We start from the raw sequence: 20,041 nt of genomic DNA on the forward strand, positions 1-20,041 counted from the left end.
GGCAACGGGACATGCAGGATTCATATTAAAACGGTCTTTTTGCATTTCAGTTTTCACAGACACTAGTCCATATCGCGATTTGAATTAAGTGACAGACGAACTTTTGATTTATCAATCCAAAAATCGACGAATTTACGTGGCATTCCACGCTATAGCAAATTCGGTTTTTATGAATGGAGTCCGCGATCCAGTCCGTGTTTTCTTGGAGGAGACATTGTAAACGCGCCCCCCTAAGATAATGGTAGGGAAACACTGGGATATTTAGAAATATACTAGCCTACATTTCAGAAATTCAGGTACCCTATAGGTAGGTAGACCTTCTGTAAAAGCATTGAGGTGATACTTGAGGCTCGATGTGCTGCGGTGATATGCGCATTCCTTTGGTCGCTTTGGTCTGAACGCTAGTTGGTGCTCCAGTATAATCGGTCCGCTGAAACTCATCCAGTGAGAAACGTTCCGCAGTGCAAAATTAAGTGCGATTAAAATGCGTTAAAAAAATTTAACGCGTTAATTTTGTGTAATTAATTAATCTAAATTAACGCGTTAAAGTCCCGGCCCTAATATATATATATATATATATATATATATATATATATATATATATATATATATATATATATATATATATATTATTATTATTATTTTTTTTTTTTTATTATTAGGGATAGTTTACATTTGAGACAGATTATCCTTTTTTTTTTTACCACATTATAGTCTTTATCCTCCCTGTTTAGGTCATTATCAAGCGCATATGGGAGAGAAGCTGTCATATGGCATTTGATGTTGTTCTGTCTCAGGAGGCTAAGTGCATTTTCTGCAGGTCTTTGGAGTGTGATATTTTTGGTGGATTATGAGTCATCATAAAGAGTCTTATTCTCCTCAGATATTCGTGGAAGAAAGGAACCAAGCCGCTGAGCGTGTCGACTGGTGGGCGAGTGTCAATGAAGGAAGGTTCCCTCCACATCAGCCAGACATGGTCAGGAGACATCGGAGACTACACCTGCAGGGTCATCTCACCTGCTGGAAACGACTCGAAAACCGCTCGCCTGGAAGTCATGTAAGCGGAAATAAACACACGCACAGATCCTCGCCAACACGCGCGCTCAATACGAAGCGCTCAGAAGCAAATACACTTGTACAGTTCACACACTCCCGCTACGTATTGGAGTGCTATTGTAGGAGGAAGATGCTTGGATCTCAGCTGCAGATCAGAAGCCAAGAGAACCATCCAAAAATGGGCTGTAATGATAGGACAGAGGATGGAGCAGCTGTGATTGTGCATGTGTGTGTGTGACGGGAAGAAGATAAAGCGAGAGTGGAATAAGATAGGCCTGATGCCCAAGGCCAAGATCATCTCCTTTGACGACTAGCCAATGTTGCTACACTTCTGTGGCATCAGGAACTAATTAAACATACACACACACACACACACACACACGCACAAGCTTAAATATTAATTACTGCTTCTAGATGGCTGAATGTTGTTCTTCCACGGATTGTCATATGGATGGATGCAGTGGAAATCTCATTGATCTTTCAAGTAGATGAAATACACAGAGAAACACGAATGGCAGGCGGAGTGTTGTGCTCGTTTAATTGGATGCTTTTGAAAATATTAGTCACAATCAGAAAGATGTGAACATACCAAATCGACCCAAAGGCCTAAAAAATGTGCCTTTTGTGTCAAACATGTTTCTTAATCAAGTAAAATGATTGCATATACATTACACATACACTTTGGGTGCATTAAATTGATCAAAAGTCACAGTAAAGACATTTATAATGTTACAAAAAAATTATCTTTAGTAAATTCTTCTTTAGTAAAAACCATTGGTCAGACAGTCCCGCCATGTCATTGGTTGAGCCAAATGCTGCTGTGTTCAAGCATGAATTTTTTTCTTATAAAAAATGCCTGCATAAAGGAATTGAGTCTAGCTTGTAGAATTAAATCACAGCTCAACAAATCATAAATCATGCCAAACAAAGCTGTAATAAACAGGATGATTCGCAAATGTGCTTACAGGACTGCATTGTAGCACAGTTCTTTTAGTGCTACTTAACAGAATGCATAATAAATCAATATTTAATTTAAGACAGAGAAACATAAATGACAGGCGGAGTGTTGTGCTTGTTTAATTAGTTGCTTTTGAAATTATTGTTTACAATCAGAATTAAACATACCAGATGTATCAGATGTAAACATACCAATTCAACCTTAAGGCCTAAAAAAATGTGCCTTTTGTGTCAAAAGTCTTTCGTAATCAAGTAAAATTATTGCATATACATCACATATACACTTTTATTCAGGAAGGATGCATTACATTGATCAAAAGTCACAGTACAGACATTTATAATGTTACAAAAGATTTCTCTTTCAAATAAATGTTTTTTTTTTTCTGTTCATTAAAGAATCCAAAAAAAAAAAAAATCCACAAAAATACTAAGCAGCACAACTGTTTTGAACATTAATAAAAACAATAAATGTTTTTGAGCACTAATCTGACATATTCGAATGATTTCTGAAGGACTAGGTTTCCCAAACACTTCCCCTTCCACCACTGGTCAAACAAACAGATAGCCCCATCCCAAACTCATGTCATTGGTTGAGCCAAATGTTGCTGTGTTGCTACTTTTTGGCAAAAAAACAACTTACAGTACAAGCTCGAATTTTATTCTTATAAAAAATACCTGCATCTTTTTTTTTCTGAGCACTAATCGAGCATTGGAATGATTTCTGAAGGACTTTGTTTTCAAACAGATAGTCCCGCCCCAAACTCATTGGTCATTGGTTGAGCTAAATGCTGCTGTGTTGCTACTTTTTGGCGAAAAGCAGCCTACAGTACAAGCTCGAATTTTGTTCTTATAAAAAATACCTGCATAAGTGTAGCTTGTGGAATCGAATCACAGCTCAACAAATCATAAATCATACAAAACATAGCTGTAATGAACTGTATGATTCGCAAATGTGCTTACAGGACTGCACTGTAGCGCAATTCTTTTACTACTACTTAACGGAATGCATAATAAAGCAATATTTAATTTAAGACGTGTTATTCTGTGAGGAAAACCGTGTTTCGGCTGGCTTTAGAAAAAGACTCCTAACAGCTGACATTTAAATTATGAGATACAAATTGAAAACACATGCGATTTGAATAATAACAATAATACCTTTGACAGTCACATTAAGATAACAGAGCACCACAATATACTCCTACCTTTAATATTACAGCCTGCAAACTCTTTCGAAAGAAAACTCATCAGACGGTTGAAGGAGAGGCAATGCTTCACATGCTAATGTGATTTCACAGACTTTCAAGTTAATCTCATGCAGTGGACAGGTCCTCTTATTACCACATGTTAGACAACGGTGGAGCAGTTCCTTGCTTAAAACAATATTAGATGTTATTGCATATTTAGGCTGTTGTGACAGACGGGCATAAATTCTCACACACCTATTACAAGCATCTGCAAAGGGCATAATTGTATTACATGATATTGTAATGTAGTTTCATAAATTTAATGTTGTTGAAGAAGCAGTGGAACTTTTTGTCTTGCAACAGTGGATGGTTCACACAAAAATTAAACTGCCATTTTACTCACTTATAACTTATTTTTTTTTGAAATCCTGATGACTTTCATGTGTGGAATAACAAAAATAAGTTCATAAATGTTCATGCTGCTTTTTAACAGTATGTGCTGCTTTGACCAAAAAATCACGAGTCTTAACAGCGGCTCTGACATTATTCAAAATATCTTCTTTTGTGTTCCACGAATGAGAAAGTCATACAGGTTTGGAACAACATTATGGGAGTAAATATAGGCAAACATGTATATTATATTATATTATTTATGACTGAATCTTATACGGTTTTTTAAGCCAACAGATTTTCATCTTTTTTTTTTAACTCAATATAACACTTCTTTTTTGTGTAAAAAAAATCTTGTACCTAAGATGCTCAGAATCTTTTTGAGACACCACAAACCCCTTGCAGACATGAAAAACACTTTTTTTCCCTTTTTGGAGTGATATTTCCATCTACCCACCATTTGTCCTCCACAGAACCCCAGAAGAACAGATTTTAAAGTGCACAATGCAACAAAGACCGAAATCTACAAAGTGACTAACATGTATTTGAACATATAAGCCTAAGGGCTATTTGTGCTATTTGAGTCGAGCGTCTCTATTAGTATTGCGCATAGTTTAGGTGAGGGATTTGAACTCATAACCCTAATAAACATAACTCATCTTACACCGTATATGCTGCAGACATGAATGATACCTCAAAACTGACTTACCAAATTAAAAAAAAAAAAATAATAATAATCTAAAAATACATACAATAGATACAGTAGTTTTATGTGAGATTTTTAAAGAAAACAAAAATTTTTAAAGAAAACAAATTTTAAAGAAAGAGTTTATCTAAAAATGAAACTTTTTGTTTCTTCATCTGAACTGATTTGGAGAAGTTTAGCATTACATCACTTACTCACCAATGGATTATCTGCAGTGAATGGGTGCCATCATTATGGACAGAGGAAGAACCAGTTTGAGGATAAAAATGTCTTAATGATGAATTTGTTCATTACAAACATACAGATTTACACTTCTGAAAAGGTTAACTGATGGACTGGAGTCTTGTGGATTATTGTGATTTTTTTTTTATCAGCAATTTGAACTCTGATTATGACGGCACCCATTCACTGCAGAGGATCCATTTGTGAGCAAGTGATGAAATGCTACATCTTTGGTCCCATGAAGACACAAACTCCATCTTGGATGGCCTGAGTATGACTAATTAGTCATTTTCAGGTGAACTATATAAGTCGAAATGTACTATTTGTTTTAAATATAGACCTTATGTAGCTTCCTCCCTTTTCAGCACTGCGCTTGTTGTCTTCTGTTTGTATTTCCACAGCAGGAAGGTAAGACCGCATGTTTTAAAATTTATGACATTTAATTCGACTTTGCCAGCTAATTGATCCTTCGCACAAATACCTTTATCCATATTTTAGCTGGAAGCAACCATTTCAGGTTAGAAAGGTCTTAATGATGGATTTGTTTATTACAAACACGCAGCTTCTTACTTCACAAAATGTTAATTGAAAAACCACAGTCTTGTGGATTATTGTGATGTTTTAATCAGCTGTTTGAACTTTGATTATGACGGCACCCATTCACTGCAGAGGATCCATTGGTGAGCAAATATTATGTTAAATTTCTTCAAACAAACTCTATCATGGATGACCTGAGTGTGACTAATCTTTAGTTTTTGTGATTAAATATTTCACCCAAAGTCAAAATTTGAAAATGATTTCTTAAAATATAGAGCTTTTGTAGCTCCGCCGCTTTTTAGCGCTGCGCTCGTTGTCTTTTGTCTTCCGTTTGTATTTCCACAGCGTGAAGGTATGAATGAACCGTGCTTCATACATTACAATGCTTATTATAACTTTTGTTATTTTTACAATAAGTACGTCCACTTTACCAGATAATTAATCCTTCGCAGGGAGTTTGATTGGCAGGAAATCTGACCAATCATAATGCAGAATCTGCTATTTTGTCTGACAAACAAAACAGACAGGAGTAATATCAGTGGACTTACTGTAAAGGAATAGTTCACCCAAAAATGAAAATTTGATGTTTATCTGCTTACCCCCAGGGCATCCAATATGTAGGTGACTTTGTTTCTTCAGTAGAACACAAACAAAGATTTTTTACTCAAACCGTTGCAGTTTGTGAGTCATATAATGGCAGTCACTGGGATCCACAGCTTTGAGAGGCAAAAAAACATACACAGACAAAATCAAATTAAACCCTGCGGCTCGTGATGATACATTGAGGTCTTAACACACGAAACAATCGGTCTGTGCAAGAAACTGAACAGTATTTATATAATATTTATATCCACCACAACGTTCAACTGTCTTGAGCGCATTCACAACAGAAAGTGATCTGTTGGCGTATACATCACTCATTGTTTACATTGTTTGAGTGTTGACTTTTCACCAAATACTATGCTCAGGACAGTTGAACATTGCGGTGGATCAGAGGTAAAAAATTAAAAAATACTGTTCAGTTTCTTGCACAGACCGATCGTTTTGTGTCTTAACACCTCAATGTATTGTCACGAGCCACAGGGTTTATTTTGGTGTATGTTTTTTTGAATCTCAAAGCTGTGGATCCCAATGAGTGCCATTATATGACTGACAGACTGCAACGGTTTGAGTTAAAAATCTTTGTTTGTGTTCTACTGAAGAAACAAAGTCACCTACATCTTGGATGCTCTGGGGGTAAGCAGATAAACATCAAATTTTCATTTTTGGGTGAACTATCCCTTTAAAAATGGTATGTATTGACATAGTTTCGTGGTTGAAATGATACCTTCTGATGTTCACTCATGTTTATTTTGTACTATAACTAGTAAAGAGGAAGAGATTATCGGTTTATGTTAAAACCGTTAAAACTGAGGTGTTACAGCGATGTGTCACGACACAAAAGGGTAGCCACAAAACGGTATTGATTGTTTGAATTTCTTACAAAATGACTACATTTAAAAGCTGAGACTTTGTTTCATACCAAAAAATAACCGTTGTCAGTGTCCTCTACTCTGCAATGTATTTTTCACTGTGTCAGTGCCATGGATTATCGGACATAGCAATAATAATGAATTGACAAAATTCTAAAGATGGCTATGTACTTGTTTCTCTGATGCATAAGGTATTTAGATGCGACAAAGAAAATTGTGCACTGAATTTGCATATTTTGATTTATAATTTGGTTATCTCTCTCTCTTTCAGAGAACTTCCCCATTCTCCACGTAACCTGCAGGTGGCTCTGAATGAGACAGACAGCAGAACAGTTCTTCTTTCATGGGTTCGACCCTTTGATGGGAACAGTCCTCTCTTGCGTTACATCATTGAGCTCTCTGAGAACAGTAAGTGTGTGTGTGCTATTTATATGAGCTTTGGCATATGGTTTATTAAACTTAATGCACCTTAGCCGCAGCTTTCAATTAAGCTGGTTTGCAGCCAGTGGATTCTACTGAAGAAGGTCTTTCTCATTTACCTCTTGCTGTCTTCCTCCTTAAGCTCTGAAAAACAGACAGACAGGCTGAAGTGAGTGAGAAGAGAAGAGAAATGGAAGTTGATTGTAATGGAGGGTAGTGGGAGGAGGTTTGTTTTCACTGTATTAAGCCAAGACTCTGTTATTGGTGGAAGATGAATGCTGGAAGAGATAGTGACAGGAAACGCAGAGAGAGAGATTGATTTGTGTATCGTCAAAGGAAAGACAATGAAAAATGTGGGTGGGGCGGAGGTGCTGGATGCCTAATAAACACCAAGATCTCTCTCTCCTCATATACACACACACAGTTGATTTTCAGTAAATCCAAATGATCACACACTGCTTTTTTTTGTGCATGCCTGTGTGTGTCTGTATTGGTATTCATGTGCATCCCTGCGGCTTAATATTTACTGTTCCTGTTGAATTTGTGATTTATTTTTTGCAGTTGCTCATAGTTTCTGTCTTCTCTTCTCTTGGGTCTGCTTGAGTGGTTTCACCATCTAAATTGTTCATTGATCTGCTTCCCATCATTTTTAATGTACTGCGAACGCACACACAAGCGCACGCTCTCATATATTGGGTGTTGTGGGTAGTAACGCCTCCAGAATAAACAACAGCTCGGTCAAATTCATCATTTACCCAACTGCTGTAAAGAAAGAGATGATTCAAACACCTCATAATAAATCAAGTAAAATAAGAAAAATAAAAACACTCAATTTTACCTATTGTCTTTAGGAGTGAGAAATAATCAAGTAGGACTAAATAAATGTGTAAAAGGAACCACGTTGTCTTTATTCTTTCAAATTACATTTATAAGTAATGTTTTACAATCTAATTTGAATAGAGTTCGTGGTAGTGGCAAAAATATAGATTGCTTAGGAGAATTAGTCAGATGATATTTACATTTTGAGATTATTATTAACATCAGACAATGTACATGGGCCATTCTGCAGAATTTGTGCAAACTGCTGTCCCACAACCAAATCAAATTCAAATCTTAGATGTTTATTTAGGTCCTTCTATTATCTATTGAAACCCACAATAATATTTAAAATATTAGTAAGTGTGGTATATTATATTATATTATATTATATTATATTATATTATATTGTTATATTATATTGTTATATTATATTATATTATATTATATTATATCATATTATATTATATCATATTATATTATATTATATTATATTATTATATTATATTATATTATATTGTATTATATCATATTATATTATATTATATTATATTATATTATATTATATTATATTATATTATATTATATTATATTATATTATATTATTATATTATATTATATTATATTATATTATTGGGTACTTTCAATTGGGAGGTGGCTATCCTGAGCCCTAACCCCAAAATTTCAACTTATGAAAATGTATTGTTGTTTTTAAAAGTATCTTTTTGATTCTTTTAAAAAGTGAAGTTATATTTTCTTTGTAAATTCTGAAATTTCATGTTAAAAAATGCATCCCGCATTTTTCATGTCACTGCCGAAACAGTGAATGTTTTAGTCTATTGGTCGAAACTAATTTGAACTAAACTCATAAATTTATGATCAGGAAATACTCCTTTGTCCCCAGCTCTCATAGATACAAGGTGTGAGTAGATAGGTCTCATCATTTTGAGGTAAATGTGTTCAAAAGTCTGAACTTTAAGGAATGTCGCTACCAAACTTTTTTTTTCTGCAATTATGCACACTTTTTTAAATATTTATTTATATTTATATTCATATTTATTTAGTTTTTATATGTATGCCACTGCGAGCTAAATCTTAAGTAGATCTTAGTAGGTCAATATAACCCTAATATAACCCCTAATTAAATTATCATTACTGCATTTCTGTAGTGACAAATTTGGAGAGACGACAAATATTCCAAAACATTCTGAAACAAAATGAGCAATTAACTGCACAATTACTAGAAATGTGTACCTTGGATATTATACAATTTGCATACTTTTTTTTGGTGTTTCCAAGATGTTTTTAACTGACAATTCTGTAGAATGGCCCATATACAATATCAAATATATACTGATAGAATGTATACAGAATTAAGTTTTTATAATAATGATAATAATTATAAGAAATGTTCAGCTTTGCCATCACATAATTTTAAAATATTTTAAAATTAAAACTGTAATTTGTAATTTCACAATATTACTGCTTTTACTGTATTTTTTAAATAAACGCAGCATTGGTATGCAGTCTTGGTAGCAGTTACTTTTTAAAGTAATGCATTACAATATTTAAAGTAATGCATTATGTATTCTGAGTTTTCATTTCATTATTTTATTCATTTTGAGGAAATATTGAAGATGTTTTAGTGCAAGTGAGATGAGTAAATGCATGTTGACATTTAGTCTAGAACTACAGTAACATAATTTTTACACAGCATATAGACGTTTTTCCTGAACACGGAAGTAAGTCCGACTCTTAACTGAAAGAATGCTTTGCATTTCCGGTCTGCATTGTTTCTAGTCAAATTAGGGTATATTCCGAGCTAATAAACTAATGTTAAACCTAGTAAAATGTTTTTAAAAAGCACATGGCTCCATAGCGCCATCACTTGGCAATGTCGCAATGACCGTCATTTGTCAGTGCCTCACTTTAATGAGTGTGTAGATGACACGAAGCAGCGGACGTTAGCTACATTAAAAACAGATGGACGCTATTTGAATGGGTTCCTATGGAAACCGGAACAGAAAAGCATTCAATCTGACGTTAGAATTCGTAATGGCGGCGCTCATCGTTTACTCAGGAAAAAGGTCTATAAATGGAATAACAATAAATGGAAACACAAACTGGTGTTACTTATTTGGAAAAGTAACTCAAAAATAAATAATGCATTACTAGTTACTTAAAGTAATCTGATTAATTATTGTCTGATTGTTGTTCTTGACAGATTCTCCATGGAAGGTCTACATGGATGATGTTAGTCCTGCACTAACTAATTTGCTAGTAATTGGTCTAACGCCAGCAAGAACGTACCAGTTCAGAGTGTGTGCTGTCAATCAGGTGGGACGTGGACAGTACAGCGCTGAGACCAACAGGTAAACAGTCACAATCTAACATCTTGCAAAAGGTTAAGAAAAGCTATATAGATAAGCTAGAACAATATATCTGGATGAATGATTTTGATGAGGCATCGAGGAAAAAAACAGATCTTGTCTGACAATGTCATGGAACTGCAGGAGGTTCAGTAACTGGGCCATGCTAACAAGCTAAACTTTGTTTCCAGGCGAACTACATACAATTACATAGCCAGTCAAACAGATTGGAGCTGGTAATTTTCACCAACTCTTGCCATTTTTGTGTGTCTAACACACACACACAACCTCAGTCAGTAAGAGAGAATGTTATTAAATGTGAGGACAAGATTTGAACCCTGTCAAAAGAAAGGCTGATTGTAATTGAATTACATGAGAGCTTTCATCGCTGGCTCTGATTGTGAGCCATTATGACACATGGGCAGAAAAAAAAACCTCCCATATCCAGGAACACTATGAAGGTGTGAGAAATAGCATTTCTCAAAGCCAATTCCACACGGTGAAAGAATGTCAAATACAAACTTGGCTGGAGGGAAGGACACTTTAGCACAAGCAAAGGCTACTGCATTTTGTGCTCTCTATTTTGTTGGTGAATTTTTATTTGCGCATAAATTGGCACACATCACAATGACTGCATTCCAAATCGAATCAAATCGCTTAAAGAACTTAAAAGTCCTGAAAAGTTCAAATGACTGTTTTTCAAGCCACAGGCATAAAGCTAATGCACATGCCAAGCACTCTTTGCTAAACGGCAGGAAGAAGGGCCTGCTCAATCATCAAGGACATGTTGAAAAAGCTTGTCATGCTGTTTCCTAGTTCTCAGCTTAGCTTTTCTTTTAAAGAAAGGCTCCATTAAACCAACATTGCCAGTTTATATTCAATAGTACCAGTCGAGCCAGAGACTCCCTCTGCTCTCATAATGACTGTGACTAAGTGGAAAGGTTTTATTATTAGCATTATTATTCATTCATACACACTAAATGTGTGTATGTGTGTGTGCAATTGTACAGCTATCTTTGTGAGGGCCAGTTTGAGTTTTAGACCATCAGAGTGAGGACAATTTTGAAAAGTCAGGACATTTTGGCCAGTCCTCACTTTCTGAGACCCCTTTAAAGACCTGTTTGAGAGTCAAAACTTGATTTTAAGGATCAGGTTATAATTGAGTGAGGCACTTAGTTCTAATGGGTAGGTTTAGGATAAGGAGCTGGAGATTGCATTGTGTCAATCTATGTCCTTACAAAGAGAGCTACTGTATACAGAGTTGTGTGTGTGAAATTCAAGTTACATTTTCTTAGTTAAACATTAAAGGAGTAGTTCACTTCCTGAACAAAAATTTACAGATAAGGTACTCACCCCTTTGTCATCCAAGATGATCATGTCTTTCTTTCTTTAGTTGTAAAGAAATTGTCTTTTTTTGAGGAAAACATTTCAGGATTTCTCTCCATATAGTGGACTTCTATGGTGCCCCCGAGTTTGAACTTCCAAAAAGCAGTTTAAATGCAGCTTTAAAGGGCTCTAAACAATCCCATCTGAGGAAGAAGGTTCTTATCTAGCGAAACGATTAAAAAAAATACAATTTATATACTTTTTAAGCTCAAATGCTTGTTTTGTCTATCTCTGTGTGAACTCATGACAGGAATACCCTAAGTATGTCGAAAAGCATCCTACATTAGTGCAGAAGTACTGACCCAGTGTTCACAAAGTGAACATGCAAAGAACGTCAAACGCCCTTTACAAAAAAAGGACATAACAGTGATGTTAGATGATTTTGAAGTTGGAGGAGAAAATGAGATGAAAGTTTTTCGCTATACCCTAACTGTCATTAACCGGAATACACAGAGTTCACGTTTGAGGATATAAAGTATATAAATTGTACATTTTTGTAGAAAGTAACTGATGGTTTTGCTAGATAAGACCATTCTTCCTGGGCTGTGATAGTTTAGAGCCCTTTGAAGCTGCATTTAAACTAAATGTAGGTAGTTCAATCCTAGAGAAATCCTGAAATATTTTCCTCAAAAAAACATAATTTCTTTACGACTGAAGAAAGAAAGGCACGAACATCTTGGATGACAAGGGGGTGAGTACAATTTCTGTCAGTTTTTGTTCTGGAAGTGAGCTAATCCTTTAAAGCCAAGTATAAATCTCATCAAGGTAGTGTTTTTAAGAGTTTTACATGAATTCTAAAATAACTCAAGGCAGTAACAATTTAAACAATATATTTTATTTGTGAACTTATGTTCAGTAATAGGTCACTTTTACCTATAGTTTAATTTTTCAGATCATCAATCATCAAAACTCTGTAAATATTGGTCACAGACACAGAGGTTTACTTTAAATTTCACCAAGCTGATTACTCACTAAAAACTCCCACAGATCATGTTTTAGGCCATTTCAAGTCTTATTTTGACGTAACAAAGTGGTTATATATCTAAGTGTGTGAGTTGTTTGCTTACTTTTTTATTAGTCTTTCCAATTAATGGCATTATATTGTTCATTCAGACTGATTCTTGAATACAGAATGCGCACCAACACAAAAGGCAGGATTCATTGCATGAACCAATCACAGCCGAACATAACCAGTCATATCCAATCATATCGCGTTGCCTCCTGTCCTGTCCGCACACTTTAGGCGGACTGTTAAAACTCAATGGGCTCAGGGGAGTCAAAAAAGACACGGACTCCCAATGTAACTTTACCTGCTGGTGTCGCTGTTGAACAGTGTTACTTTCGAAAAATGAGTGATTTATACATGCTTTAATGTTATATTTTGTAATATTGACATTTTATTTTTGTAGTACAAATTTTTTTCTCATCCAATATTTTGAGGAGGCACTTTGGACAGATGCAGTGTGTACTAATTTATCTGTAACTATACTATTGACATCAGCTCAATATGCAGTATCCCTGCAAATAAGTCAACCATGTCCGGGCTTGTTAGCAACATTGAAAAAACATTTGCAACATGCAAAATCCATTAAGCAAAATTACTGGTGCAATTATAGAAGGACGACAATAACTATCCAGTAACTAATGTGAGCTGGCAATCTACTTAACATTTAACTGACCTCATGGTGTTGAACAACTTATGGTAATTTCTTAACCTTGATACTATTCACTCTTTGCCCTGATGTTTAAGTATGTTTAACCTAGCAAACAAAACTCAGTTTTAATTTACAAACACATTTTCCTGTATGTGTTTTACCCAAGTAGAGTGTAAATGTAATTAGAATCACCAGCTTTGTGTGTATGACCACGTATCTTTCAAACTCAATGTTTAATTTAAAATGCTCAGTTAAAACAAGAGGAAAAGATGGTGGAGAGTGAGAGGGAGAAGATGAAGACGAACAGAAACACAAAAAATCAAATATTGATGGAGAGGGCACTTATTAAAATTTGAGCACCTATCTGCTTTGGCCTCGATTCCAATTAATGTCAGGATCATCATCAGTTATATGAAAAATTTAAATCTCGATTTCTTTTATTCTTCTTATTCATTTTTTTGGCAAAGTACCATCAAAGGAAGAGTATAATAACTCACAGAATATGTGCTCCATTCTGTTTCATGTCTAGACGTATGTCCGTATTTGGCACACCGCAAACAAAGTCAAAGTCAAACTAACTTTTTTACTGAGTAATAACTTGTGTTGAATTTAACAAAAGCAATCAGCACTTATCATTCGAGTTTGCGTTTAATTAATAAACAACTGTTAATGCCATTAACACAGTAATGACAAAAACAATACAATAGAAATCCCCTCAATACTCACCCCACCCCTTCCGTACGGCAAAGGAAACAAAGTGATAGACTAAAATAACCGCTTCTAAGCCTTTTAAATTGGTTTAGGATGATTATTGTTTATTTGACAAAACATCAATCAGACTTAGCAACTTTCCTACGAGATTGCTTGCTTGAGGCACTTTAGGCCTTGCTCACTTAATCAAGCTAATAACCTTTAAACCGCAGATTAGAGCGGGGATTGTTTATCGCCTGCTCTGGGGATCTACAGTCTCCAGAATCCTGCAGACAGACTTTGAGAGCTAAAGCCTATGGTATTGATCAGATTGAGAAATTAAAGAGTTCACTGATTTACACTAATGGGGTCAAACTGAAAACAGATCTTTCTGTTTCCTGTAGCATCTAGTTGCTGCTATATATCATGTTTGATATGTGCTGAAATTGCATATTTGAAAGACATTTTCTCACTTGTTTACATTGTAATGCTTAATTTGCTCCTGTTTGCTTTAGGAAAAATGATTCACATCACAGGAGACAAGAGGAGTTGATTTAGGGGTTTGTCAGCGCTAGCTATGGTTTCTCAATACTCGTTGTCTGCCACACGTGTTCACAGTTTAACTCTTTGTAACCAAGAAGCAAACATAGCATGTGACAGAACGCAGTTTATGTTTATTTTTAAAGCCAGTAATTTTGAAACATTATTATTTGTTTTCAGTTTGAGTATATTTTAGCTTAATTTTCAGGATCATTACTCTAGACTTTAGTGTTACATAATCCTTTGGAAATCATTCTAATATGCTAATTGAGGATGAAGTCATTTTCTTATCAATGTAGAAAACATAATATTTTTTCAAGATTTTTGATGAACAGAAAGTTCAGCAGAACAGCATTTGAAATAGATTTTTTAGTAACATCATAAAAGTCTTGACTATCACTTTTTATCAGTTTAATGTATCCTTGATGAATAAAATTCGAAGAAACTTTTTAGTAGTTTATTAAACAGGCTTAAGGTGACAGTGTACTTGGTGATGATTCTCCTTTTTTGGTCATTAAGTTGTTTTTACAGTGTTGCTTTTGAGTTTTAAAAAACCGAGTCAAGTTCAGGTTATTCCAGTAAACCCTGTTTACCCCAGCAGGGTTGGTTCTCATTTACTCCTGCACTATGAAATACCTTTCGTACAAACCAAAAAGATACATTTCAATCTCTCCAGGTCTACTGGATAAGCTCCGAAGGAAATTTTAGTAACTATTGATGCCTCTGGGAGAATCTCCAAGATAAGAGTCCTTGGTCTAAATATTTCTCTTTTATGATGTGATTCTCATGATGTTATCTTTCAGGCTGATGCTGCGAGAGGAACCACCCAGCGCGCCTCCAAAAAACATTGTGGCCAGTGGCCGTACCAACCAGAGCATCATGGTCCAATGGCAGCCGCCCCCAGAACCGCAGCTTAATGGAGTCCTGAGGGGCTATCTGCTCAGGTATGGTTTCATGTATAGTTTCAAAAATGTAGAATTTGTATTAAATAAGTCTTTCTTTTCCTATACACAATATGGAATTTTAATGCAATAAAAATGTCTTTAAATCTTTCTTCAGTGGTAATGCAACACCACAGCTTAAATGCGTGCTCACGCTTACCGTTGTTCTACAAATTTTTGTTAAGATTTCCCCACACAGATTAAAGGAGAAGTTCACTTCCAGAACAAAAAACGTACAGATAATTTACTCACACCCTTGTCATCCAAGATGTTCTTGTCTTTCTTTCTTCAGTTGTAAGGAAATTATGTTTTTTGAGGAAAACATTTAAGGATTTCTTTCCATATAGTGGACTTCAATGGTGCCCGCGAGTTTGAACTTCCAGAATTCAGTTTAAATGCAGCTTCAAATGGCTTTAAACGATCCTAGCCGAGGAAGAAGGGTCTTATTTAGTGAAACGATGTGAAGGAGAAAATGAGATAAGTGTTATTCGTCCTACCCTAACTGTGTACCAGAATACACAGAGTTCACGCAGACCAAGACAAGATGAGAATTTGAGGTTAAAAAGTATATAAATTGTCAATATTTTTAGAAAATGACCAATCGTTTCACTAGATAAGACCCTTCTTCCTTGGCTGGGATCGTTTAGAGCCCTTTTAAGATGCTTTTAAACTGCATTTTGGTAGTTCAAACTCGAGGGCACCATAGAAGTCCACTATATAGAAAGAGATCCTGAAATGTTTTCCTCAAAAAACATTTTACAACATTTTACAATTTCTTTACGACTGAAAATAGAAAGACATGAACTTCTTGGATGACAAGGGGGTGAGTAAATTATCTGTAAATTTTTGTATTATTTTGAATTAAACCAAGACCCTGATCTACATTTTTTTTTCAAGAATCTATTTTACTCATATGTATGTCACAATATGGAAGAAAAGATGTTGCTACTTCCCTTACATTACGACTTTAAAGTGAAAGTCCACCCAAAATGAATCTTCATCATTTCTCACCCTCATTTCATTCCAAACTTTTTTTCTTCTGTAGAACACATAAAAAGCTGGAACACAAAAAAAACAGTTTTGGTTCCCATTGACTTTCGTTGTATGGACAAAAAATACAATGCAAGTCATTAAAAACTGAAGCCAGAAACAGATTTTCTGGGAAGCGACAATCTTCTTTTGTGTCCCACAGAAAAAATAAATGCATACAGGTTTGGATCAACATGGCAGTGAGGGATAACTCACCCATAAATGAAAATGTTGTCATGAATTACTCACCTTCATGTCATTCCAAACCCGTAAGACTTTGTTCATCTTCAAAAAAAAAAAAATTAAGATATTTTTGCTGAAATCCGAGGGTTTTCTGACCTTGCATAAACAGCAACTACGTTCAAGTACCACATTGTGATGTGGTACTCTAGTGAATGTGACTATTTTAACAATGTCCTTACTACCTTTCTGGACCTTGAACGTGGTAGTTGCATTGCTGTCTATGCAGGGTCAGAAAGCTCTTGGATTCTATCAAAAATATCTTAATTTGTGTTACAAAGATGAACAAAGGCCTTACAGGTTTGGAACAACATGAGGGTGAGAAATTAATGACTGAATTTTTTGAATTTTCATTTTTGGTTGAATTATCCCTTTAAGATGGCATGACCTGGTTCCGTTACAGGTAACTTCGAGCTGCGTCGGACGCTTTGGGAACGCCTCCAGCGTGAGCACGTCCTGAATCATGTGTGTAATCAGTCCAATAGGAGTGTGAGACGTCACAGGCGTCATGATGTCACCGACCGGGAAGTATAAGAGCACGTACGGTGAAACACAGCTTCTGTTGTTTCAGCAGGCGCTCTATGGGCTAAGAAGAGCTCGGCTAAGAAGCCCTGACGGTTGCGGCCCAGGGCTAAAGAGGACAGTCCCCTCTGGGGAGGAGCGGTCTACACCTCAGTATACGGTGCCCCTTCCCCCTCAGTGTCCTCAGGGGGCCACCCTGCTAACCCTGCCACCCCTGGTGTTTCAGGGCACAGCGGCCCCCAGCGAGCATATCTCTCAGTCACCACCCGGTCTCGTAGCGGTGCTAGGAGGCTCGCAACCTCCTCAGAGGTCCCGCGTTCCTTTAAATTCAGAGGTCACTCTCGAGAGGCTGATACCCCTAGTAGACTTTTTGGTAGCGTGGAAACTTCTACCAAATGTCTCTCAGTGGGTCCTGCGCACTGTAGAAAAAGGTTACCGCATTCTGTCGACCTCCACCCCCTTTCAGCGGGGTTTTTCCCACTGCGGTGGGCCCCGAGCAGGCTCTGGTCATGGCACAGGAAGTAAAAACTCCTTTGGGGAAGGAGGCCATCGAGGTGGTCGCTCCTCAAGAGCGAGAGTCCGGGTACAGCCGGTACTTCATTGTTCCAAAGAAGGATCCATCCTTCCCGAACACAGGAAGTTCCTGAGTTTTGCTTTCAGGGGCGAAGCATACCAATATCAGGTTCTTTCTTTCGGCCTAGCACTCTCACTCCGCACTTTTACGAAGTGTGTGGATGCAGCTCTGGCTCCTCTGTGACTCCAGAGCATCCGCATACTCAACTATATAGACAATTGGCTGATATCCCTCCTAGACGGCTCTCCTTGGGAGATTCCCGTCAGGCCGGACTTGCTCTCACAGGCAGGGGGAGAGATTCTCCACCCTCGCCCGGAGTTATGGAAACTGTGGGTGTGGCCCCTGAGGGGGCACAACTCATAGCTTCTGGTCTCTCAACTGAGGTTGTAGAGACTATCCTCTAGTCCAGAGCTCCTTTTCACTTCTTGGTGCAGAGACCACCAGTTAGACCCAGTTAACTGCCCAGTCGGTACAGTTCTGGAATTCTTACAGTCCCGTCTCTCCGCCGGATTGACCCACTCCACCCTGAAGGTGTATGTGGCGGCCATAGCTGCTTACCACACCCCTCTCGGTGGCACTTCAGTGGGCAGACATCCCCTCATTACACGTTTCCTCCATGGTGCGTTGAGATTGAGACCTCCTTGGGACCTGGCTGTGGTGCTTGAGGCTTTGTGCAAACCTCCGTTTGAGCCTTTAGAAGAAGTCTCTGACTGTCTTCTTACTATAAAAACTGCCTTTTTGTTGGCTATTTCCTCCCTCAAGAGGGTTGGGGATCTTCAGGCCCTCTCAGTGGCCCCTTCCTTTTTAGACTTTGCGCCAGGTATGGCCAAAGCTTTTCTGTACCCCCGGGTGGGGTACCTGCCGAAGGTCCCCACAATAGCACCACAGCCTGTTGTGCTGCAGGCCTTTCACCCTCCTCCCTTTCGGGAACCCGACCAGGCGAAGCTTAATTGTATGTGTCCAGTGCGAGCGTCTGTTACGGCCCTCTGAGGAGAGGCCGTCAAGCTGCTAAGCCTTCCATAAGTCGGTGGATTGTGGATGCCATCACGGTAGCCTGATCTCCCTTCACCTTTGGGGGTCAAGGTTCATTCTACCAGAAGTGTCTCTTCTTCAAAAGCCTTACTTTCGGGCCTTTCTGTTACAGACATCTGTAATGCGGCAGGCTGGTCCACGCCCCTTACCTTTACCAGGTACTATGGCCTTGATCTTAGAGCCTCTCCTGGTCCTTCGTCCTCTCGCCTTGACCGACTAGGACATGTCTAGACACTTCCTCTAGCCCTACTTTCGGGCCCTTTTTCTCGAGCCTCTTATGGTTCCTTCTTCTCCTTGCACTTGGCAGGGATATCCTCAGTATGGCAGTGTGGGTATTCTCGTTCCCAAAGCGTTCAACGCAGCTCGAAGTTACCTGAAAGGGAACGTCTCGGGTTACATATGTAACCCTGGTTCCTTGAAGGGAACGAGACTCTGCGTCTCGAGGCCATACTTCGGCATCCCTGCAGCGCTTGCTGTCTCCAGAAGCTGGCGCTGTGTTTCACCGTACGTGCTCTTATACTTCCCGGTCGGTGACGTCATGACGCCTGTGACGTCTCACACTCCTATTGGACTGATTACAAACATGATTCAAGGAGGTGCTCACGCTGGATGCATTCCCAAAGCGTTCGATGCAGCGTCTCGTTCCCTTCAGGGAACCAGGGTTACATACTTAACCCGAGACGTTTTTCCATAAGGTTTTCAATAGTATCTATTTAATAGTAGATGATAAAAGTTGTATCAGCTGTGCTTTCCAAGGAAAGCATCACTACTACTTTTGTTCATACTTGGGGTTAGGAATTTGAATATAACACCCAGAATATTTTAGCAACCATATAGCAATGTGCTGAAAGCCGCCCACATCGTTCTAGCATCGTAACCGCGAGTTGAGAGCGGGTAAGCGCCACTGTCATTTCCTATGCATCTAGTTGAAATTACGAGTGAGTGTGTTTGTGTTAAAGGTTCACAATCAACTTCAAAAAAAAAAAAACACATCATTCTCTTTCTTTCCCTCTCCCACTCAGGTACAGATTGGCGGGTTTGCCTGGTGAGTTTCAGCTGAAGAACATCACCAGTGCAGAGATTAATTACTGTCTGATTGGAGAGCTCATCATCTGGACGCAGTATGAGATCCAAGTGGCTGCCTACACTGGAGCAGGCCTGGGGGTGTACAGCCAGTCTGTCACTGAGTACACACTGCAAGGAGGTTAGACAATACACACACACACACACACACACACACACACACACAAAAATAAAAACACAAAAACAATGCCTCATCAGTCGGAGCGAACCCTTGATGTTT

At 37.6% G+C, this 20,041-nt stretch overlaps 1 protein-coding gene across 1 annotated transcript in view; it reads left to right on the top strand.

Annotated features, from left to right (window-relative positions):
• The window catches only part of sdk1b (sidekick cell adhesion molecule 1b), a 191,093-nt gene that overhangs the window by 89,485 nt on the left and 81,567 nt on the right, over positions 1–20,041 (top strand). The window contains exons 16-20 of the mRNA XM_073842664.1: positions 884–1,057; positions 6,796–6,932; positions 9,985–10,132; positions 15,204–15,344; positions 19,761–19,942. Of these exons, the coding sequence (XP_073698765.1) occupies positions 884–1,057; positions 6,796–6,932; positions 9,985–10,132; positions 15,204–15,344; positions 19,761–19,942 (782 nt within the window). The remainder of the gene's footprint in view (positions 1–883; positions 1,058–6,795; positions 6,933–9,984; positions 10,133–15,203; positions 15,345–19,760; positions 19,943–20,041) is intronic.

The sequence above is a fragment of the Garra rufa genome, chromosome 6, assembly GCF_049309525.1.
Source record: "Garra rufa chromosome 6, GarRuf1.0, whole genome shotgun sequence".
NCBI lineage: Eukaryota > Metazoa > Chordata > Actinopteri > Cypriniformes > Cyprinidae > Garra > Garra rufa.